The sequence below is a fragment of the Anolis sagrei genome, chromosome 3, assembly GCF_037176765.1.
Source record: "Anolis sagrei isolate rAnoSag1 chromosome 3, rAnoSag1.mat, whole genome shotgun sequence".
NCBI classification, from domain to species: Eukaryota; Metazoa; Chordata; class Lepidosauria; order Squamata; family Dactyloidae; genus Anolis; species Anolis sagrei.
This window is the reverse complement of record NC_090023.1, coordinates 93,198,187-93,222,823: the sequence shown is the minus strand read 5'-3', so window position 1 is coordinate 93,222,823 and position 24,637 is coordinate 93,198,187. Positions and strand designations below refer to the sequence as shown.

The 24,637-nt window shown below is 38.3% G+C and overlaps 1 protein-coding gene across 4 annotated transcripts in view; it reads right to left on the bottom strand.

Moving 5' to 3' along the window:
* The window catches only part of MID1 (midline 1), a 262,583-nt gene that overhangs the window by 22,784 nt on the left and 215,162 nt on the right, over window positions 1-24,637 (bottom strand). For all 4 annotated transcript variants that reach the window (XM_060769940.2, XM_060769943.2, XM_060769939.2 and 1 more), the window contains exons 3-4: window positions 19,133-19,228; window positions 470-577 (exon numbers count right to left, since the gene is read on the bottom strand). In XM_060769940.2, coding sequence (XP_060625923.2) covers window positions 470-577; window positions 19,133-19,228 — 204 coding nt within the window. The remainder of the gene's footprint in view (window positions 1-469; window positions 578-19,132; window positions 19,229-24,637) is intronic.

Genomic DNA, 24,637 nt, shown 5'->3' with positions numbered 1-24,637 from the left:
CCTTTATTTTTATTCTTTTGTGCCATCTAGTTTTTTCTGATTTATGGCAACACTGATGTCAACATTTGTAGTAGTAGAGCTTTATTATTGTTTGGAGTTTGGGTGAGTATTCAACTCATCCAAACTCCCCACAATAATAAAGCTCTACTACTCTCCTGCCCCCTTGAAGTATCATTTGTCTTATTTTTTTTGTGAAAAAAAATTCACCACTAACTAGAAAAATAAAAATAGAATGGTGTATCAGTACTAGAGACTGTAGTCAATTTCAAATCAAGACTGAATGTTTTCTTAATGAATAGTGACAGCACTCAGTATTTCCCTCTCCTAAATGTAGCATCTTTCAAGGATGCTTCAAGGACTTGTGTGCATTTTACAGCACACTAGAGCACAAAGCCAGAGAATTTATGGAGTATAAACCATTTAGTAAAACGATATGTGGCTCTGAGGACTTCCAACATAAAATACCTACCTTCCCTTCCTTGATTTTGGTCCCAATAATCTGGCGTCTTTGCTGGATAATTTCAATAAGCAGGTCACATTCCTCCATCAGCTTGGTTTCTTGCCGGGATGCATTCACCTAAAAAGCACAGGAGATCTGTCATCTGTCTAATCATGCTGTCAATGCTTTAATTTATATACTAAAGTCACAATGCAAACGAGTCATGCATTTCTCTCAGAAAATAAATTTGTCACATACTTGATAAAATAAAGACCAAAATATCCAATGAAATATAATGTTTACATAGATGAACTTCTTGTTTCACCTTCCCTCCTTTGTGTCCCCCTCCATATAGCATTGGAGTGCTATCCAAAGATAAGGCATAGGGAGAGAGGCTACAGGGGAGTCAATTCTGCTTATAGATGCTCTGTCATTCAAAAGACACACACAACATTCAAAAATACACCACACATTTCTAGATGCTTGGGAAGTGTTTGACTTGTGATTTTGTGATATGAAATCCAGCATATTTATCTCGTTTGCTGTGACATACTGTGTTATTGTGTCAATAAAATAATAATAGTAATACTTTATTTCTAAACTGCACTTCTCTCCCAAAAAAGACTTGGGGGCTCAGGACACACACACACCACCCATAAAACATGTTATAGGGTTGACATGCTAAATCTTCCACTGATTTCCATGACTGGTGTGTCTTGCTATTATGTGCATACAAACTTTCCCTGGGAGGGAGCAACTGTCAATTAACAAGGGCTCCATGGGCCCTCAAAGTTACGATTTTAGCTCACACGAGCTTGCTATTTCTGAATCACACACTTCATAGGCTCTTTACTGTAACTTTATTGCTGTTTTAAAATCCTACTATCAATTCCACTGCTGTCTTTTTTCTTCCTTCCATTCCTCCAATTCCTGTGAAATTTTGACTCTGGAACTGACTTCCTTTTCTGTCTCAACTCTTGCAGTACCTTAGTTAGCCCTTGGCTTTCTCACCTGTGCATCATCATCTCTCTACCTCTCTTTTCCCACCAAGCCATGGCAACCTTTCACTTTCTTCAGAGATCTGTACTGTTTGACAACACTTTGACACCTTTCCACTGAGGAACTAAAATATGTCTAAGCAGTCACACGCGACATCAGAATGGCTGAGATACTGACAAGTGCATGTAAGAGAAAATGAACACATGTTTTATTTTATTAAAGTATATGTGAAATGTTGCCTTCACAGGTTTTCAGATACCTATGGGAAATGGCATGCAACGTGCTCATGCTGATGAATTGCAAGCACTCTGGCTGAAAAGTAGAGGTTAATGTTGTATGAATTCAAGTTCTTTTCATTTAAGGTGGATCAATTATGTGTGTCTTTCACAAAATACGTTCAAAGGGAGTTTACCACTGCTTTCCGTTAAGGCTAAGGAACTCACCCAAGCGGGTTTCTATGGCTGAGAAGATTCAAACTAGAGTCCTAGTCAAACCCTTAAGCTTCCCTGAGTTACTGGTTCATGGTGCACTTAAACATTTATTAGATTCTAGCAACTAATAATAACATTTAAAGAAAGTACAGAATTAAAATAATAATAATAATAATAATAATAATAATAATAAACAACTTTATTTTTATTCCACCCTATCTCCCCGGTAGGTCTCAGGGTCGATTTCAAACATAAAAGGCAAACATTCAGTACCTGAGTATAATAACAACACATCTATAATAATGAAAATTGACAACCCAGCATATAAAAGCAAATTATAACTTAACAACTAGAATTAAATGAAAAACTCAATCTATCATATCAGACATGAAACAAAACATCAAACATCAAACAGAAGTGTCAATTTCCCAGTTCCTCAGGGGCAAATAAGATTGATCATTGTTCAAGATGTATATTGAGCTGATGAGGCAAACAGGACACTGACATGGATGGCAGCTATTAATCAGAGGTATAATGGTAGTATTACTATCTATTTCTCCTCCTCATAAGCCAGTGAGCAAAGGTACATCTTCACCTGTTTCTTGAAGCCAGAGATGGAGGAGGCCATCTTTAGTTCCTTAGGAAGGGAGTTCCAGAAGTGGGGGGCATCACAGAGAAGGCCCTTTCTCTTGTTCCCACCAGACGTGCTTGGGATGGAGGTGGGACCAAAAGAAGGGCTTCCTCCAATGACCACAGTGTCCGAGTTGGTCCATAGTGGGAGATGCAGTTCGTCAAACAGTTTGGACTTGAACTGTTTAGGGTTTTAAAGGTAATAACCAGCACTCTGTATTTAGCCCAGATGCAGAACTTCAGCCAGTGGAGCTGCCGCAACATGGGAATGGTTCTTTCCCTGAAGAGCACTCCAGTTAGTAACCTGACTGCCAATCTCTGGACTAGTAGATGCTTCCGAACTATCTTCAAAGGGAGCTCCACGTATAGAGCATTGTAGTAGTCCAAACGGGATGTGACTAAGGCATGAACTACCATGGCCAGATCTGGCATGAATTGTGATCTTTTTGATGATCTATGCTAAGGGTTACATCAGGGTATCTAATTTTTCCAATGCTGCATAAAAAAGCATCCAGTAGCTCCTCACACAATATCATGCAATGGTGGTTAATGACCCCTGGTTGCAGCTCCACCACTCTGACTCAAATAGTCACTAACTGGACCATTAATAATGGTAAGTATGAAAATACCTTCCCTAGTTATAGGCACATAAACAGGATGGTCAGGACATGCCTCAAGCATCATTTTGAAGGGCAGTAAGTGTCAGTGTGTTGTAGTGGTTTAAGTGCTGGAATACAACTCCTGAGATCATGGATTGAATCCTTGCTCAGTCAGGAAAACCACTGGGCAGGCATGTAGCCAGGTGTGGGGCTTGAGGGGCTTCACCCCACCTGAAATTCTCAGGGTGGTCTGCGAGAAGGCCTTACTGGTACATTATTTAAACTGTTATGTTTATTCATATCATGATCTGATCACCATGCTCAAAATATCCCATATGCATGGGGGTATTGGGATAATGATACAAAAGGTTTGCTAGGGTAGATCCTCTCTCACTCAGACTCAGCCCCCCCCCCCCCCCGAATCATAATCCTGGCCATGGGCCTGCCACTGGGTGAGGTAGGGCGAGTCAAATTCTCTCAGTCTTAGAGGAAGGCAAAGGCAAACCCCATTCTGAATAGATTTTCCAAGAAAACCCTATGATAGGCTTGCTGGGTCACCCTAAGTTGGAAACACAACAACACACATGGATACCACAGCCATTGCCCCACACATACATCTGAAAATATGGAAAAGTTTGTTTTATCTTGAAATTAGTATTGCTTATTCTATATTTCTGAAGAAGATCTACGTTTACTACTCTTGTTCAATACTAAACAAATTTGGGAGTATTGCATGTTTGCTAACTACTTTATAACTTTTTGACTCTTAATAAAGAGATTATTCTGTCAATGCCTTGATTTTTTTTTAAAAAAATGAATGAATCAATACTGCTACACACACTAGGCCAATAAGCTTTAAAGCTTTTTTTCCCCTAGATTTTTTGAATGCAAAAGCATGCATTTTTCTTTCAAGTTCATGTTTGGCAGAGGAGATGCCTAAGGGACTTTGCTATTCTTGTCCCATCGTTTTTGACAAATGAAAGCTTCTTTCTTTCAACTGTTGCCTCACGCACTGACAGCATGCAAAAATCCATAGAGCTATGCACACTCTAATGAAAAGAAGTTGCAGTTGTTTCTTGTAAATCCCTTGTGACGAGATAAGTTGAGATAGTTCAGATTGTATTCCAAAGGCATACTTGGATGATTTTTATTTTTTGAGATGCAATATTTCACAAGAAAAATAGAAAGATATGGTGGATACTTTTAAAGTGCACATTTAGAAGGTTCATCCAGTTACTCAGGATCTAATGCAAGCTGGAGAGTTAGTTTTGGTTTGAAAAAATAGTTTGTTGTTATTGCATTGGTGGCGCAGTGGGTTAAAGCTCTGTGCCGGCAGGACTGAAGACCGACAGGCACAGGTTCGAATCTGGGGAGAGGAGAATGAGCTCCCTCTATCAGCTCCAGCTCCTCATGCGGGGACATGAGAGAAGCCTCCCATGAGGATGATAAAAACATCAAATCATCCGGGCGTCCCCTGGGCAATGTCCTTGCAGACGGCCAATTCTCTCACAACAGGAGCGACTTGCAGTTTCTCAGGTTGCTCCTGACACGACAAAAAAAAATTGTATTCCGTAAACTAAGGAATGAATTGCCACTTCATGTTGTTGTTGTTCATTCTTTCAGTCTCTGTGACCTCATGGACCAGGCCACGGCAGAGCTCCCTGTCGGCCGTCACCTCCCCCAGCTCCTTCAGAGTCAATCCAGTCACTTCAAGGATGCCATCCATACATCTTGCCCTTGGTTGGCCCTCTTCCTTTTTCCTTCCATTTTCCTCAGCATAATGGTCTTCTCTAAGTTTTCCTGTCTCCTCATGATGTGGCCAAAGTACTTCAGCTTTGTCTCTAATATCCTTCCCTCCAAGGAGCAATTGGGCTTTATTTCCTGAAGTATGGAGTGGTTGGATCTTCTCGCGGTCCAAGGCACTCTCAGAACTTTCCTCCAACACCACAGTTCTAAAGCATCTATCTTCCTTCGCTCAGCCTTCCCTATGATCCAGCTCTCACATCTGTAGGTGACTATAGGGAATACCATTGCTTTAATTATGCGGGTCTTCGTTGCCAGTGTGATGTCTCTACTCTTCACTATTTTATCAAGATTAGGCATTGCTCTCCTCTCAAGAAGTAAGCATCTCCTGATTTCCTGGCTGCAGGAAATACCACACAATTAATGCTTTCCTTTTATTTATTTATTGCTTTCTGCCAGAAAAAGGGTGTTCAAAGGTGTTCCAAGGAAAAGCTGAGGAAGACTGATAACACAGAAATTTTGCTTTAGTGTCTTATATTTTAGGATGGGATAGAATGTATGATAAACGCTATTGGTTACTCTGAATCTGTGAACATTGTTCAAAGGTGCATTGAACCTGTTGTCTGTGAATTAATTTGCCATTTACTCAGAGGCCTGAAAGTCTTACCAAATACATTAGCACCATTGGTTCCTATTATCAAAATGAACTTTATGTTGCCCTTCCCACAAAACATATTTGCATCCCAGCAGGTGCTCAACAGCCATATTGACTCCCAGCTGTTTCCCTGTGTTCTGTTTTGCTAAATGGGGGGCAAATAAGATAAAGTACTAGTGTGATTCACGTGCTAATTATGGCCTTTAAAGCCCTACCAACTTGAGTCCAGATTACTTGGAACACTGTATCTCTATTTATGAGTCTACAGAGATCTTCAGGAGAGGTGTGTTGGTATGGAAAGAGTTTTCTCAGTTGTTGCGCCAAACTGCGGCACTCCCTCCCAATGGGAGGCCTGAATGGAACCCCTGGATTGGTCTATTCTTTTTCCACCAGCAGAGAGTTCTTACAATGGCAAAAGGATTGACTGATTGATGACTTTGGACAGTTGCAGTGTTTATCAGTTAGTTAACCCAGGTTATAATGAGAAATAATCACTTGCTGAAGTTTAGAAGTGTGACTTCTTGGAGCAACAGCTCTGAGAATCCTATAGAAAGCATAGCTACTATAATTTTCAAAACCTGGAAACACTTGTGTTGTGTTTCATGAACAAAAATGTTCTTCAGTAAAGTCTCTGAAAAAGAACATTCCACCCTGATATTATTATTTGGCCCTTAAAATGAGTAAATAGTAGCTTGCACAAGTATACATATATTTCTTACATTACCATATGTAACAGTACCAAATAAAATTGTTTTTGCTAACGGTTGTCAAGTCCACTTCGACTTATGGTGACCCCATGAATGTGAGACCTCAATATCACCTTGCCATCAATGGTTCTGCTCAGAACTTGCAGATTCAGGGCTGTGACTTCCTTGAGTGAATCTATCCTATAATGTATACTGAAGTCCTGAAAAGTTTATTCCAGAATCCAAGCTTTAATTGATATTACTTGGTTTGTGAATGCACTGAAATGTCTGAATGCTCTACAATTTCTACCCTCTCACTACACTGTATTATATTGTGTGTCTTAAGAAAAATAAATTATTTATTTTCACACATGTGTGCTGTGTAATTTGCTTGCTGCTGAAAATTAAATCCATCTTGCTTCTGATTTGAACAATGTGAGATGTTATGCCCACTGAGTGTGTAGGGATTTATCTTCAAGTCACACATTGACTTATGGCCACCCTATGAATTTTATAAGATTTTCTTATACATATTCAAGAGATGGTTTTGCCAGTTCCTTCCTCTGAAGCATAGCCTACACCATCTGATATTTGCTAGTGGTCTCCCATCCAAATACTAACCAGGGCAGACCTTGTTTAGATTCCAAGATCAGACAGGATCTGGTGCCTTTAGGGTATTTAGGCACTGACTTCATAGTTTGATTAAAATGCCATAGTAAAACTATTACCTGAAAGATTGAGCTAGAGCACTAAAAGAGGGTGAAATGTAAGTAAAGGGTAAACTGAAATCATATGAAATAGAATGGAACATCAGTATTTTATTAAACAAGATAACTAACAATCCCCCCCCCCCCGCCCCCCCGGTGGTTTTCCTTTCAGTACCTGTTAAACTGCTGTTGTGAAATTTCCATGATGGAAAATCAGAATTTTGTGTACTTATGGTCTTTTAGACTGCAATTCATGTCAATATATTCTGAAAATTAAACTGTCCTCTATGTCCTGTTTTAAAACCAGGCCTTTATAATGTGTTGGGCTTCCATTTATTGTTATTTTTAATGGTTTATATTTTAGCTGGTTTTATTTTTTTCTATAGTTTACTTGCTTTTTTAAAGTTTTCTTTGGGGTTGCCATAAATCACCAGGCAACTTGAAAGCACTTACACATACATAGTGTTAAAGTTTATGCTTGTTTTAACTGCTGCAGGCTACTTTGAGTCCCATGCTGGGAGAAAGGTGGATATTAATACTACAATACATAAATCACCTACATAGAGTTGCAGAAGCTCAGGGGGCAAAGAGATTAAAAAGCTTGTTCCTATTCTTTATTTACTCTTAAGCAATTTTATCTCATAAAAAAAGTGTTCAAAGAAAATATCAAAAAATGTGGCTCGATCCAGTCATGATATATCTTATTTGCTTACTGACACCAATATCTATTTCTGCGGCATAGTATAACTGCTACATAACAGTCATGATTATGAGAAAATATATTTTAGGAAAATCATGTAATGGTTTCTTGCGCTCAAGCTAATGAGAAGCCATGTATTTAATCACACTGCAATAACTAGCTAAATACTTCCGTTATCCCTTTCTCTCATTATCAACTTAGCAGATAAAAGTTCCAAATTCCCTCTTAAGGGCTTAGCAGTTGTGTAAAGAGAGCACTAATTACCACTACATTGGTATAAATTCCATTTGCTTCAAGGCATATCCTATGGTTATATTGACATAGATTTTTTTTTTAAAAAAAACTTAATAAGACTTAAGATTAAAGGCAAGGAAAAAAGACAAATGCTTACTCATTTTTCATAATAAAATGGGCAGAGTAGATGGTGGAACGAAAAATCTGCCTATTTGTAGCTACAGTAGAGTCTCGTTTATCCAACATAAACAGGCCAGCAGAACGTTGGATAAACAAAAATGTTGGATAATAAAGAGGGATTAAGGAAAAACCAATTAAATTTCAAATTACATTATGATTTTATAAATTAAGCATCAAAATATCATGTTTTACAACAAATTACAGAAGAAGCAGTTCAATACACATTAGCGTTGCATAGTAATTACTCTATTGTTGAATTTAGCACCAAAACATTGTAATGTATTGAAATAGCTGTGGATTTGGGCGGGAGGCAGACTGCATTGGATAATAAAGAACATTGGATGAGTGAAGGTTGGATAAGCAAGACTCTACTGTATTATAAAAATATTATTAAGAATACGATTGTCATTAGAAGGCCAGCTGATTTTATATTACAGTTACTTATGAGTATGAGTAAAGGAAACTGTGGATATGTTGTTTGTGATTACGAGATCTTACTATAACTTCCTTAGGCTCTCACTTTTTCTTTCCTACAGCACCCCATGTGCCTGAACTCCTTTTCTGAGTGGGTGATGGATTAACCAAAAAGAAAAAGAAAAAAAAAGAAAAAGTTTGTGATAACAAAGGTTGTCCTTGCACAACCATATTTCTTCAAATGTCAAAGCAAAAACTTTTATTTTAAATGAATCAGAAACCTGTGGGAGTTAATCTGTAACCTATAATCCATTTGGCAGGTAACACCTAACAAGTTCACTACTGTACCTTGGTTCATGCTTTTGAGCATGCATTTCACCTTAGTACTAAGAGCGCATCACCATGCCACCCATATATAAGTGCACAATGAATATTCTGGAATTGGTAAAATGTACCAGCAGCTAAACCAAAATCCCATATTCTGGCATCCTTAAAATTCAGTGCTGTTGCTTTAGGACAGGAGTGAGCAGCCATGAAAGGTCCATGGAGCAATCTACTACAATTTCAATATTGAGAGACATCCGCTAAATTCTTAATGTAGAACAGAGCAAAGCACCAACCTAGAATTTGAGCAGAATTTCACCCTTCTCATTAGGCGCAAGCAGAAGCAAACTGTGGCATAATTTTCTAGCTTTTTTCTTCTTCTCATGAATACCTTGTGCCACACTTTGATGTTGTTTTGCCAGTGTGTCCCCGGTTTCAGACATTATTTCCTGCTTATCAGTGCTAAAACAGCACAACTTTCTTCTTTTTTATGAGTTCTGCTTTGTTCTGAAGGGATAATGACATATCAAACTATTTTGATCACACTATTTTGATCACACTAGATCAGTGGTTTCCAACCTTTTTTTGACCAGGGACCACTTGACTTGGGACCAACAGTGTAGTAACAGTGAGGCTGCGGACCATATTTTAGTTCTTGCGGACCATTGGTGGTTCATGGACTACAGGTTGGGAACAACTGCAGTAGACAAAGTACCACAAACTTTTCCTACAGTGCGCTTATTCATCAGTACAGTGTGCCACACACAACCTCCAAAGCAAAGTTCAGAACTCCTTATTCTAAACTGTAATGATCAGATAATAAAAAGGGGGTTATTAGACAATATTTCTTCTCTAACATGATTAATAATCATGATTATGATCAAGACCTTGTTAACTGCATGTATCCCTTTCTGCATCTTAACTTGCTGTGTTTAAACTGAACAATTCTTAAATGTCAGTCTGTGAATTAAAAAGTAAAGGGAGTTGGCACTGTGCCACATAATAAAAACACAGTATGCATTATTTTTATTACAATGAGCAAGGCCTTCTTATTGTTTAATAAAAGTCTACTGCATAGCATCCTGCCAACATTGTTCTAATTTTTGCTAAACCACAAACAAGAGGTTTCCTAAGCCCATTTCATGGAAAACAGAAGGGAAACATGCTTAGCTGTGAAATGTAAAAGAACTCTTTGTTAAAGTAGTTGAAATATTTTTTAAGTATTGGCATTTTCATTATTTGTAATGAAATCCTATTTTTCTAAACCTTTTCCATCTCTGTTTCACTCTCTTACATTCCACTCCTCTTTGGGGATTTTTCAATTTGGACAGAAGACAAGAAAGGGTACTACCAGATACCTCCGAATGATACTAACACACTGTGTAATTGTAATACTATCCCCTGTGATGTTCTGCCCATCTTAGCTTTATTTCCACAAGCAAAGTGCAGCCTTTATCAAGATAACCTGCATTTCCTTGTTTGCATGGGTTTATACAGTTGAGAGATAAAATAAACGATCTCTTTTTGGCTTACAACTTGAACGCTAAGTCCAGACTGAAGACATGTATCTAAATTGTTGAGTTAAGAGAGCAACATTATAAGCAGAAAACAACATGACATTTGGGTCAATGAAATATACTAAACATATTTCTTATTCTGTAAAATCTAATGATGATTCTCAATAGGGCATTTGTTATGGATACTCATTTCTTTTAAAAAAAATCTTGTTAAAAAACACTGGTTGAAATGGAAACATTTAAATCATTTACAGGAACATGTCCCCCATCCATTCTTTTTCACTAATATTCCCAGATTTCTCTACATCTGTGTTCTGATTACATCACTGTGCAAAAGACTGAAAAAAGCTTCATTCTATTGACTAAGAAATACACATTTTTTTCTGAAACTCTAGAATATTTGAAAATAATCTCTTCCAATCACACAGACAGAAAAGTAGATAATTATCAGTTTCCTAGTATGCTTTTGGAAAACCATAAGGACAGCATCTACATTCATAATATTAATAATGGGATGTGATTTCTCTTAGGAAGTTGCATGTGGGGGGAGACAAAGTTGATTAAAAGTGGCCACCAGACACTCATGGCAAATATATTTCTGAAACCAAGGAAAACGTTAGGAAAGATCTATATGTTATTAGAAATGCAAGAACACTACAAACAGTAGACATATTCCAAATCGTGCTCCTTACATGTCATCTTACCCTCTAGCAGTGGTGAATGACGTGGTGGGAAACAGAGGAACCTATGGCAAAAGTTGTACTACAAGCAACTACTACAAAGTTACTCGATGCAATTGAGGAACTTGTTTTGAACTCTAAGGAGAGCCAAACAGTATACATGTAGATTCCCACTTTCAGGCACTGCACCAAATTTACAGAAAGCTAGGCACAGGGCCAGGAAAACAGGTCTCGCTCCCCCTCTCCAAGTATTCAGGGACTACACAAGAAGGAGACCATGTGAAAAGAACTTTTGTTCCTTGAAACGTGCAGTTCTGCCCTAAGTGTTTCTATAAATCAGAATGGCCACTTGAATCTATGTGTTTGCTCTCAGTCATGGGTTTCAGCTTTAATGTTGAAATAAAGACTGACTCATACAGTGTCCCAGTCAGCATATTGTCTCTACGTGAGCTGAAGCACAGGATTGACTCTTGGATCGTTAAGTATGCTTGGCTTGTACAGTCTGTCTGCTTCCCTTTCTTGCAGACAAATTGCATTTGGTAATATATGTGTCTATGCACAATGCCCCCGATACTCTATGCCAAGGTGAGCCAACTATATCTTTCTGATATAGTTGGACTCCAGCTTGCAACATAGCCCATGGTGAGAGATGAAGAGAGATTCACTTCAACATCTAGGGAACCACTGATCGCATAGGGAAGCTGATGAGGAAACACAACATACAAACTATCTACAGACCCACCAAGAAAATCCAACAGATACTACGTTCAGCAAAGGACAAGAGGGATCCTCTCACTTCTGCAGGAGTCTACCGTGTACCATGCAGCTGTGGACAAGTCTACATAGGGACCACCAAACGCAGCACCCAAACACGAATCAAGAAACATGAAAGGCACTGCAGACTACTTCAACCAGAGAAATCAGCCATAGCAGAACACCTGATGAACCAACCTGGACACAGCATTTTATTTGAGAACACAGAAATGCTGGACCACTCTCACCACCACCATGTCAGACTACACAGAGAAGCCACTGAAATACACAAGCATGTGGACAATTTCAACAGAAAGGAGGAAACCATGAAAATGAACAAAATCTGGCTACCAGTATTAAAAAACTCTAAAATTGCAACAGCCCAACAACAGAGAGGAAGCAGGCAGGGACATCTAATCACCTCTCAACAAAAGTTTTGCCCCAGGCACAGTCAGGCCATTGTAAGCTAATGATGGTGGTCAGTTGAAACATTCACACCTAGCTCCAGCAGAGAAGAGTCCTTTCTCTCACCCTGGCCATTCCACAGATATATAAACCCTTTTGCCTAGTTCAAACAGACCTCACTACCTCTGAGGATGCTTGCCAAAGTGCAGGCGAAACATCAGGAGAGAATGCCTCTAGACCATGGCCATACAGCCCGAAAAAACCTACAACAACCCATTCACTTCAACATTTTAAATGATACATCCTTCTGCTTCAGGCACTTTGGGGTGTGGAACTTCCACTCCCATCATCTCTCATTGCCAACTGCCTATTGGCAGCTATAGTCTAGAAACATCTGCAGGTAGGCAAATTCCTACTTAACTTGCTTGGCTAAGTTATTAAGGAGAAGGACATACAAATTAGGAGAGGCAAGAGAACTCTGCTCATCAATCAATGGAATAATAAGACCATATGTCAAGATATGGGTTGCAATATGGGCAGATTTATTTATCATATCAGGAGTGAACCAAACAGTTGTCTACATTGTTCATTCGTTCAGTCGTTTCCGACTTTCATGACCTCATGGACCAGCCCACGCCAGAGCTCTCTGTCAGCCGTCACCACTCCCAGCTCCTTTGAGGTCAATCCAGTCACTTCAAGGATGTCATTCATCCATCTTGCCCTTGGTCGACCCCTCTTCCTTTTTCCTTCCATTTTCCCAAGCATAATTGTCTTCTTTAAGCTTTCCTTTCTTCTCATGATGTGGCCAAAGTACTTCATCTTTGCCTCTAATATCCTTCCCTCCAATTAGCAGTCAGGCTTTATTTCCTGAAGTATGAACTGGTTGGATCTTCTGGCAGTCCACAGCACTCCCAGAACTTTCCCAGAACTTATTTCCTGAAGTATGAACTGGTTGGATCTTCTGGCAGTCCACAGCACTCCCAGAACTTTCCACCAACACCAAAGTTCAAACAGTTGTGTTGTATTTAGAAAGCAAACAAACCACCAAAAACAAAACACCCCACAAAGTTTGCATTCTATTAAATATCCTTTGACCAGTAGCTGGCCACTTGGGTGTCTCTGGTATTGCTATAACAAGGTCCTCCATTGTCCATTTGACAGTGCTCAGGTTGTATTGTAATAGGTGGTCTGTGGTTTGCTCTTCTCCACACTCACATGTTGTGGACTCCACTTTGTAGCCCCATTTCTTAGGGTTGGCTCTGCATCTCGTGGTGCCAGAGCGCAGTCTGTTCAGTGCCTTCAAAGTTGCCCAGTCTTCTGTGTGCCCAGGAGGGAGTCTCTCGTTTGGTATCAGCCATTGATTGAGGTTCTGAGTTTTAGCCTGCCATTTTTGGACTCTCGCTTGCTGAGGGGTTTAAGCAAGTGTCTCTGTAGATCTTAGAAAATTATTTCTTGATTTAAGTTGTTGGCGTGCTGGCTGGTATCCAAACAGGGGATGGGCCAGAGATGTCACTGCCTTGGTCCTTTCACTATTGGTTGCTACTTCATGATGGATGTCAGGTAGTGCAATACTGGCTAAACAGTGCAATTTCTCCATTATCTTGGGGCACAGACACTCCGTGATAATGCGGCATGTCTCATTAGGAGCCACATCCACTGTTTTAGCATGGTGAGATGTGTTCTACACTGGGCATGCATACTCAGCAGCAGAGTAGCAAGTGCATGGGGAGATGTCTTCACTGTATCTAATTGTGATCCACAGGTTGTGCCAGTTAGCTTTTGTATGATATTGTTGCTAACACCCACTTTTGCTTGATATTCAGGTACTGCTTCTTGTGGGTCAGAGAACAGTCCAAGCTAACTCCCAGGTATTTGGGTGTGCTGCAATGCTCCAGTGGGATTCCTTCCCAGATGCAACCACAGCAACTTTATTAATAATCACCTGTTGAAATGTTTCTTTGTGATAGGCAAAATCTAAAGGGAGGAGCAGCTGGGCTTTTTTGTTTCCCCTTGGTGAGACACAGTAGTTCCTGAGAGAGACCCAACTTAAAGAATTAAGTTTGCTCCCAGGCCAACTATCTGTATAGTTTTGCTGGGATCAGAGAATGTCAGTCCTCAAACTACATAGCCAACTAGGAAGTTCTTTATAACAGTGTAGGGTATAAGGGGAAAAGACCCTGGAAACTAGAGGGAAATTCCTGCCCAGTGATCAGTGACCATAAACTGAAAAGAGGTGGGATTGTTGATGAATGCAGTTAAAGGAAAGAAGGGGGGCCTCTAATTGGTTAAGCTCAAGATGCCAGAAAACGAATTACATTGGCCTCCTTCCATTAGAAGCAGGAAAAACCACATCTTACCATCCACCAGCATGATGCTAAGGGTAGGGGATACTGAATCACTTTTCCCTAAACCCCACTAGCAAGGGCAAGAGTCCACCCTCTCCTCTCCTCTTCCTCCTAGTGAATTAATTGAATGCAAACTATTTTTGAACTTTGAACAGTTTGTACAACTGAATTGGGGAAAGTGAGAGGAGGAGGAGAGAGATGCAAGATACAGTATTTATTGCATAGGATGAATTGGGACTGGTCTTGCTAAATCAAGGTAGTTTGTGTGAATGTATACGTCTTAATGTGCTCTTATCTATGTAGAAAAAAATATTCCAGTGTTCTAATTCTGTTTCCTGCTCTGGGGTATTTTCAAGGGTGACTCAAAAGACTTGCTCCTTATAAGAATGAAAACACGAGAAGCTGGTGTGAATTGTTATTTATTATAACAGCATGTTTACAACATGCCTCACACTTTTTCTCCACACTATGCATAATTTTACGTATGACTTTCACAGCTCCCATTACTGACCCTTTTTAAAGCCAAATGGTGGACCTTCCCTCATTGGGAACACAAAAATAAATTGAAAAAAATCAACTGCTTTAGTTAAATGTGAGCTTAGTTCTCATGTGTTGCGTGGCACTGAATAAGAATGGCAAGCTTGGTTGTAACCAGAAATGCAAACCAGGCTCTTCGTGTCAAAGGCAGTACTGTGAAGCTGTAGAATAATGACTAAATGCTTTTAATAAAATATTCATGAAAATTACATATAAAGCTTCTGTATACTGAGTAAAACATTGGCTCGTATAAATCAGTGTTTCTCAACCTTCCTAATACCATGACCCCTTAATACAGTCCCTCATGTTGTGGTGACCCCCAACTATAACATTTTTGTTGCGAATTCATAACAGTCATTTTACTACTGTTATAAATCATAATGTAAATATCAGATATGCAAGATGTATTTTCATTCACTGGACCAAACTGGGCACAAATACCCAATGCACCCATATGTAAATGCTAGTGGGGTTGGGGAGGATTGATTTTGTCATTTGGGAGTTGTAGTTGCTGGGATTTATAGTTCACCTATAATCAAAGAGCATTCTGAACTCCACCAGTGATGGATTTGAACCTAATTTGCCATACAGAACTCCCATGACCAACAGAAAACACTGGAAGGGTTTGGTGGGTATTGACCTTGAGTTTGGGAATTGTAGTTCACCTATATCCAGAGAGCACTGTGGACTCACCCAATTGTGGATCTGGACCAAACTTGCCACAAATACTCAATATGCGCAAATGTGAACATTGGTGGAGCCTAGGGAAAACAGGCCTTGACTTTTGGGAGTTGTAATTGCTGGGATTTATAGTTCATTACAATCAAAGAACATTCTCAACTCCACCAATGATAGAATTGGCTCAAACTTCCCACATGGAATCCCCACGACCATCAGAAAATACTGTTTTCTAATGTCTTTGGCGCCCCCTCTGACACCCCTTCGCGAACCCCCCCCCATAAGGGTCCCGACCCCCAGGTTGAGAAACATTGGTCTAAATCAATGTTGTCAACATTGGCTAGTTCAGCTCTTCGAGGTTCAGGAATAATTCTTTTCTAGGCCTACTTAGAAATATTTCATATTCTCTATTAGTCATCAAAGAAATAATCAGCCTGCTTAATTTATGAATTCATAATGACCAAGGTGAGATGCTACTATCAAAAGAGGACACTTCTTAGAATCAAATTTACATTCAGATCAATTGAATATTTTCATTTTATTTTTAAATGATTTTAATCTTCCTTTTTAAATTCCTTTTCAATCACACTTTAAAAATGGCCATAGATTTCTTTTCTCATAGTAGCAGGGGGAGTTTAGCTTCATTTCTGTGGTTTTATGGGGAGTGGGATTAAGTGATATATGAGCTATGCAGCTGTTGTCCTTTGGCAACAGAGAACAATCTGTAAAATTAAGATCAAAGGGAAATAACACATATGCTTCCAGTATGTCAACTGAATCTTTACAATGAAGAAACTGCTGGTGCTGAGATAAAATTAGAAGGTAAGTTTTCTTGCAAAAGAAAAAGAACTGTGAGGAAAAAAAACATGGTGCAGCCCCTCCTTGTCTCTTTACAGATTAGAAAGAGAAGATGACTGTACCCTATTTGACTGGCAAACATTTTTAAATTCTCGGAGTACTTATGTTGCTCAGTCATTCTCTGAGTACTTGTCCTGCCCAGTACCTCTCATAGTCCATTATTTAGGCCCTGAGAATGTAGTCCCAGGCCCCACTGTGGTCACTACTAGGATCAACTTTTCTTTTCCCTTCATCTCCCTAGTCAGATATTCTTCTGCACTACCCTGGGCATTTTCCCCTTAGATGGTTTAGGCCTATTTTGACCATCTCGGCCTTTATTAATTTATTACAGATTATAGAATAGTGCTTGAACTTGCTTAAATTCTGTATGAACTTTGTGTTCATAATTTTGTTTCTTGTTTGAATACTCTGTGTATTCTTTTTTATGTCTTTGCATGTATGGAAACTGCCCTGAGTCCCCTAAGGGAGATAGAGCAGTATATAAAATTATTATTATTATTATTATTATTATTATTATTATTATTATTATTATTATTATTATTAAATGCCACAACAACTTCTTCCTCCAAAACTGATAGACACAGCAATCAACAACAATAGAAACAAACAGAGACAAAATTATAAATTCTATAAATAGATAACAATTTAAAAATTTACCCTTCACCACAGAGTTATTCAACGTGCTGTACCTATTTGGAGAGCAGGGTTAAATACCCTGGATGGTTCCTTAATATTTGGACAAAACCCCAAAGTGGAATTACTGCCTCTTAAAACACAAGTGCCTGAATTTGCAGTCTCTTGTTTCTCTCCTCAACATGAGCCATCAAACTAACCAGGGCATCTTCTGTTAAATGTTAATTGTTTATTCTCAGAAAACCAGAAAGCTATGGCATATTAAAAAAACTTCATCACATGGTTTAATTATTTAACTTGCTCCAAATATGATAATTATGGTTTCCCAGTCCACAAACCAAACGTTGTGGTGCCAGGACAAAAATCTTACTCATATTTCAGATTAAATCAATATATTATAGGCCTAATGAAGCCATGTCATTGTTTCTGATGTGAATATTTTCAGTCATCCTTGTGTCGGGACACATATGATAAAAACATAAATTAACCATAAATCTTTATTATACAGCAAAAAAAAATGCTTAAATGGCTGGTTCTGTGTAGCAACATATTGCAGCAAAAATATTTGATGCAATGAAGTTGTGGCATCAAAAAAATTATAGTTACACACATGATATAACTATGATTGGTCTGGGAGACATTGTGTGTCACTTGTATTTAGCTAATAAAACCTCTTGCTCTTCTAGAACATGTACCTACATTTTCAGTTTGAAGGGTGAAACCTATGAAGCTTATGTCAGAAGCTGTTACCTTCCTGATATTCTGGGGAGAAAATCTGGTCTATGTCTATGTCCATTACAAGTAATGCTATTCCTACTATATTTTCCAGTTCAGCAGCTTCCCTTTCCTGCATCCCCATTTCAGAATTTACACCTAGTTTAACGTATATAATGAAAATACTCCATTTCGTATAATCTGCTTTTCATATTCAGTGTATTCATAAAATCACAAATTTTGCTTTTCCTTGAAATGAACATTTCTAAGAATTCTCCACTATAATAATAATAAAAACAACCTGATCTCATCATCTTAAGTATTAGAAAATGTAAATTATTTTCCATGAACATAAAGATCAAAACCAAGCAAGGAAGTGTTGTGGAGCAAGCCTGTATACTACAGAGTAAAATCTTTTAATGACTTTTTTCATGTAACCCAAATTATAACATAATTGTCTGGGTATTTTAAGTTTGAAATGTTCCTAACATTAACCTGGTAGCATTTCCAAGTGAATCTAGATTCAGCTCATCACAGTTCCCCACAGGAATATTTGGACAAGTCTACATAGGGACCACCAAACGCAGCGCCCAGACACGCATCAAGGAACATGAAAGGCACTGCAGACTCCTTCAACCAGAGAAGTCAGCCATAGCAGAGCACCTGATGAACCAGCCTGGACACAGCATATTATTTGAGAACACAGAAATGCTGGACCACACCAACAACCACCATGTCAGACTACACAGAGAAGCCATTGAAATCCACAAGCATGTGGACAATTTCAACAGAAAGGAAGAGACCATGAAAATGAACAAAATCTGGCTACCAGTATTAAAAAACTCTAAAATTATAACAGCTAAACAACAGAGAGGAAAAAACCAGGCACAGATAAACACCTCCCAGCAGCAGATTTTCCCAGGCGCAGGCAGTCCTTCAAATGCTAATGAAGGTGATCAGCTGAACATTCACACCTAACTGCAGCAGGGAAGAGCTCCTTGCCCCACCCCAGCCATTCCACAGATATATATAAACCCATTGTCCTAATTCCAACAGACCTCTACCTCTGAGGATGCTTGCCATAGATGCAGGCGAAACGTCAGGAGAAATGCCTCTAGAACATGGCTCTATAGCCCGAAAAAACCCACAAGAACCTAATATTTGGAATTGTTTGAAAAGTCTAAATGTGAGGAAAGATCATTAAAGATGCAGCACTGGTTTATCGAGAAATGATCCAGGTATCAAATATTCTAAATCCAGATTATACTCACCTCCACATGTTGGCAAGTTTGAATTAATTTTGCCAAAAGTGTTTCCAGTTCAGTATTTCTCTTGATAAGATTGGTGAGGTTGCTTTCCAGATTTTGCTGTTAAAAAAAAGACAACGAAGATTAGTAATGTTGTATTGTACACAATTTATAACTGTAATTCAATACATAAATGGGAAAACATGTATTGAAGAGATGCAGCAAATTAGTGTACTGTTTTTCTGCATGTCTCCACTAATGAACACCACAACCTCAGAAATACAATTTTAGCCATGAATAAGTATTTAGCAATGGTGGCAAAACTACCAACTAGTTCATAGGTAGAAGGAAAAATTGCTTTGATTTCCAATTATTCTGCTACTGAAATACACAAACTTCTTGTGCAGATATTTCAAACGTGTAAATAATAAGTGGAAGCAATGTGGGATGGGGTTATACCATATCACCCAACAGACAGAAAGAGTTCCAATTAATCCTCTGTCATATCACTATTTCAGTTCCTTTAAAAATGTCCCAGTTTCTCTCCCCTTCTACTTTCCCCTTATCATCAGATAACTTCAGTTGCTGAAAAAAGAATTTATTTGCTGAAAATGTAATTCATGTAACAGGGAGGAGGGGAGAGCTAGGTTCAACAATAACAAAAACAATAACACTTTATTTGTATTCCACTCTATCCCCCTGAGGGGACTCAGGGCAGATTCCAGCATACACAAGGCAAACATTCAATGCCTCTAAACAATTATACACAGATAAAGCTAAAGGCTTCCCCTTTATCTCTGGCTCTGGTGGATAGTGCTCACCTCCATTTCTAAGCCAAAGAGCCTGTGTTATCCATAGACACCTCTTAGGCCATTTGACTGGCATGACTGCATGGAACGCTGTTTACCTTCCCACTGAGGTAGTACCTATTGATCTACTCACATTTGCATGTTTTTGAACTGGTAGGTTGGCAGGAACTGGGGCTAACAGTGGGAGCTCACTCTGTCCTGTGGATTCGAACTGCCAACTTTCCAGTCAGCAAGTTCAGCAGTTCAGCGGTTTAACTCATTGCACCATTGTGGCCTCTAGGTTCAGGCAGAAATGAACTGTTCAGGAGGAAATTAACACTTGTTTCTAGTTCGTGTCTTTTTGCTGCCATGAACATACTTTGTTGCTGTGTGCCACATATGTCTTGGATTTCATGTGTGAAATATAAGAAAATGTAATGTTCTAGCTTCATGTGTCTCCCAAGAGGATTTTATGGGCCACAGAAGTGAAGTCTGTGGCTTACATGTGGCCCAGTTTTCCCCACCCTCTTTTAGATGGAGAAACGTCAGGCCCTTGTTTCATTTAACACAGTATAACAACTATTGTACATAGTATTTCTGAGGTTGCGGTTGCTGCAAAAGGGGTGTTTTTTTTTAAATTCACTACTAAAAATGTAACGTGTTTATTGTGTTCTTCTTTAAAATCTCATTTGCGCTTCTCTCTGGGAGAGTAATCAACTTCCTGCTGTAAGTCTTTCATCCTTGTAATCCTCTACTGCTGATAGATCTGTTTATCTGTTGAGAACTAAGAACAATATAAATGGTTCTAGTAGAATTAAAGGAGGGAAATCATAGGGGGAAAAACCCAAGCATATACCCTGACCATCTTTATTTTATAAAATAATATATTCACAATATATTTCATTTCAGATTACAATCAGATATATCTTATATTATGCAAGATATACCAAATTCCCTTATAGAGAGACCTTCTCTGGATAACCACTCAGGCATATATCCCCTTATATATTGTGTTTTTTTTTCATTTCAGAATTTCATTTCCTCAAATCATATATGTTATCTGTTCATTCTGTCCTCAAAAAATGGCCTTCCCTGCCTAGCAAGATACTCAGGTTTACTCACTTAGAAAAAAATACAGGAATTTTATCCACCAAACAGACAGTCTAAAAGAAAACCAGTGTGGTGAAATGGTCAGAGTAGAAGACAAGGATTCAAAAATCCTGCTCGGCCATGGAAATCCACTGGGTTACTTTGGACAAGCCACACAAAGTCTGAGAAAGGCAATAACAAATTCCCTTAGAACAAATCTTGCTGAGAAAACCCAGTGATAGGTTCTCCTTAAGACTGCCTTAAGTCGGGAATAATTTGGAAGGTACACAACAGTGTTGTCACTGGTGCTAGTTTACTTTAACTTTACTTTTGAAATATTCTTATTGCTCAGAAGGAATCAGCAGTGAAAGAACACAGAGTTTGGAAGTACTTAATTATAAATAATTATTTACTTATTATTATTTCCCTTTTCATTAATTAAGATGCAAGAACTATGTATTAACTTAAGGATACCGTGTTTTTTGGGACTTTCAACACTACTGCTTTGTGGTTACAGCTACACTAAATGGTGCAGGAGGAAAATCCTGCTTCCTGCTCTGTAGTGGCTATTGAGGTAACTATGTAATGCACAGGAGGACAGTATGCTTTCATACCATGGGTCTGTGGGTTATAACTTCCAGATTTTTCAAACGTAATGAATTGCAAGTACTTTTGTAACATCTAAAAACACAAATTCAAAGTTACATTTTAAACTGTTATAATTATAACTAAGGATGTAGAACTATAGTTGTAAGTAATTACTCTCATATTCTAAGTTTCAATGTGGTAAAGATTCTAACAACTAAGACTGCCTATTCAAGAATCTGCCTTCTATAACTGCATCTATGGTCTTGATGTTATTTACAGTAGGATCCCCATAACCATGGAACATACTTACTTGTCCCCAAGGGAAAATGCTTTCATTAGGAATCTGTTGGGTCCTCCAAGTGATTTTATAGTAACCTTCCTCCAGAAGTTATAATAGGGTTGCACCAGATGATCTAGCAAGTTCTTCAGCACAACTTTATGGTATGCTTGGATTAAAAGTCAGGTAATATAATGAAGTGTTCAATAGTATCCCTGATTTCAGGAAACCATGGTCCATGTGGGAACATATTTACCACAGATATGGGGGTCTTGCTGTATTACATATATATAGCTCTCCTATCCTTCAAGGAACTCAAGCCAAGACACATGCTCTCATATGATTCACGCAATACATCTGTGAGACAGGATTCAGTGATTTGTTATGTGAGGTTTAGCTGCTTAAGCTCTGAATTTAAGCCCCCTTGTTATACTGTTCTGATAACCTATTGCACAATCCTACAGGCTTTCAGTCTATGTTACTATTTCGATTCACTTGAGTCTTATGATTTTACTGCGCAAATTGACTCATGATTTTGCTGGAAGTTGCATCTGGTTTTTATTCTACCTCTCCTAATATGAGTCAGGTAAAAAGGAGCACTAATAACATATTATTGCCATATAGTAGTACATGAGAATATTATTAGTTTTTTTCTCCAAAGTGCATGAAACTAATTATTCTCAGTCCCCATTTATAAAAGAATAGACCTTGATTTAAATTGGATTAATATGACTCCTAGATCCCCTCACAGAAGTATTTCCCAGTTAAAAGAAAGTACACAAAGTAAAAGATTGTGTGTGTTTTAAATCCTAGTGAGGAAAAGGATGGTACTTCACATGTATAACATTTTTTCTTGCTGAAAGGAACTCAGTGTCCTTTCAGTTCAGCCTTGAATTGCCTGTTATTTAATCTATGCCTCTTTCTCTAATGGAATTTCTTTCTCCCAAGAGACTATTTCCTTAGAAAACTTAAAAATTAAGTTCCTTTTAATCCCTCTAACTCTTAGGTTAGCATTTATTCCTTTTGCTAGAAGGAAAATGTTCTTTGAACCTTTTAGATACACTCTCTAGGTATATGTTATTTTGTTGCCACTTGTTATTTCTCTTTTTGCGGACTGGAAGTTTTGAGTTATTGTTAAATCTGATGTTTTTGTTCTTGCAACATTTGCGCTGGGGAAGTGTAAGTCAGAAAAAAATATATAGTATATTTGTGTACACAACATTAAGACAGTTTTGACTTTGGTATCACTAATTCCAAAAGCCAAAGAAATAAGCATTCAAAACACACATACCACCTAAACATGCTGTGCGTTTTTAAAGTTGTGATGTGATTAATTATTGGATGATGACTGCAGAATAAGAGCCTATGCATTAAATTGTTCATCCTGAATTACTGTATAATAATTCTTATTCTGACACACTGATGAGATGTTAGCCTGGTATTTTGATCAAGATAGAATTAAGTTTTTAAATTATAGCACAGGCTGGACAACCATTATCCAGGAATCCCAAATTTTCCAAAATTCAAAATTGTCCACATGGACGCCTGGACAGCTACATATTTGCTTTCTGATGGAACACAAATTTTGTTTCATGTACACAGTTATGAAAAATATTGTATAAGAAATACCTTTTGGCTCTGCAGTTAAGGTGTATATGAAACATCAATGAATGTCATGTTTAGACTTGGGTGCCTCACATGTATATACAAGTATGCCAAAATCTGAAAAAAAAATCTGGTCCCATGCATTTGGGATAATGATACTCAACTTGTGTATATGGGTGTATGTGACTTCATGGAACCAAGATGGGCTGTGGGGACTGACCCCTGGGTAGTCCCAGGACTACCCAGGAGTGAGTCCCAAAAGGGTCTATATCCCATTAGACCCGTGTCTTTTGGGAAGGCCTGGGTCTAATAGGGTATCTAAATCATTTGGGACAAAGCAGGGTTTACCTGATGTTTTTGCTCTTGCAACTGAAACTTAGTAAATGCAAGTTCGGGAAATGCCTAACAGCAAATGTCCTGTAGCAGGTTGTACCAGCTGGAGCTCTCAAATAAGTCCTTAAGGCTTTTATCTATGTACAACCAAAGCAGTCAAGCTGCAAGGTGATAAACCAATGAATGCTTAAATGTACAGGGATTTGAAGGGGCAGGAACGTCAGAAGAATTTTAAAAAGCACCCAAGCAGACTTTTCACCTATTTTTATGTCAAGTATTCAAGTGAAGTTTACATTTTTTTTTTAAAAAATCTCTTTCTATCCAGATTTAGAAACTGAAATATTAGAGACTGTTTGGATAAGGTGTTTTAGTGTTTCACAATGGAAACTTCACAAAAGCTAGAGTTTAATCAAGCATCATCCATTTGTCGTTGAACTTTGAGCTTCATGCACTGCTCATAGAAAGAAGTATTTGCAAGGAAAAAGAGTGTCATGAGAACAATAATTTGAACAGTGCTTAGGATAGCCAGAATATAAAACCATCTGTCCATTTGACTTTTATCTTATGAGAATAAATAGTAGAAAATGTGTTTTCACTCACTGTGCATAATATTATTTTTTTGTGATCAAAATTCACCAACTTTTCTTGGTTTCTTTGAGTTTTACACGGATCAAATAATAATCTTTATATATAAAATCTCATCTTGTATATGTTTGTGCTCACAAAAGTCAAAAAGTAGTTGGTTGACTGACTTGACATTTTGACACAACGTTGCATTCCAATATGTGCATGTTTTTACAATAATATGAAATTAAAACACAAGGTTGCATTTGAATACATGCGTGTATT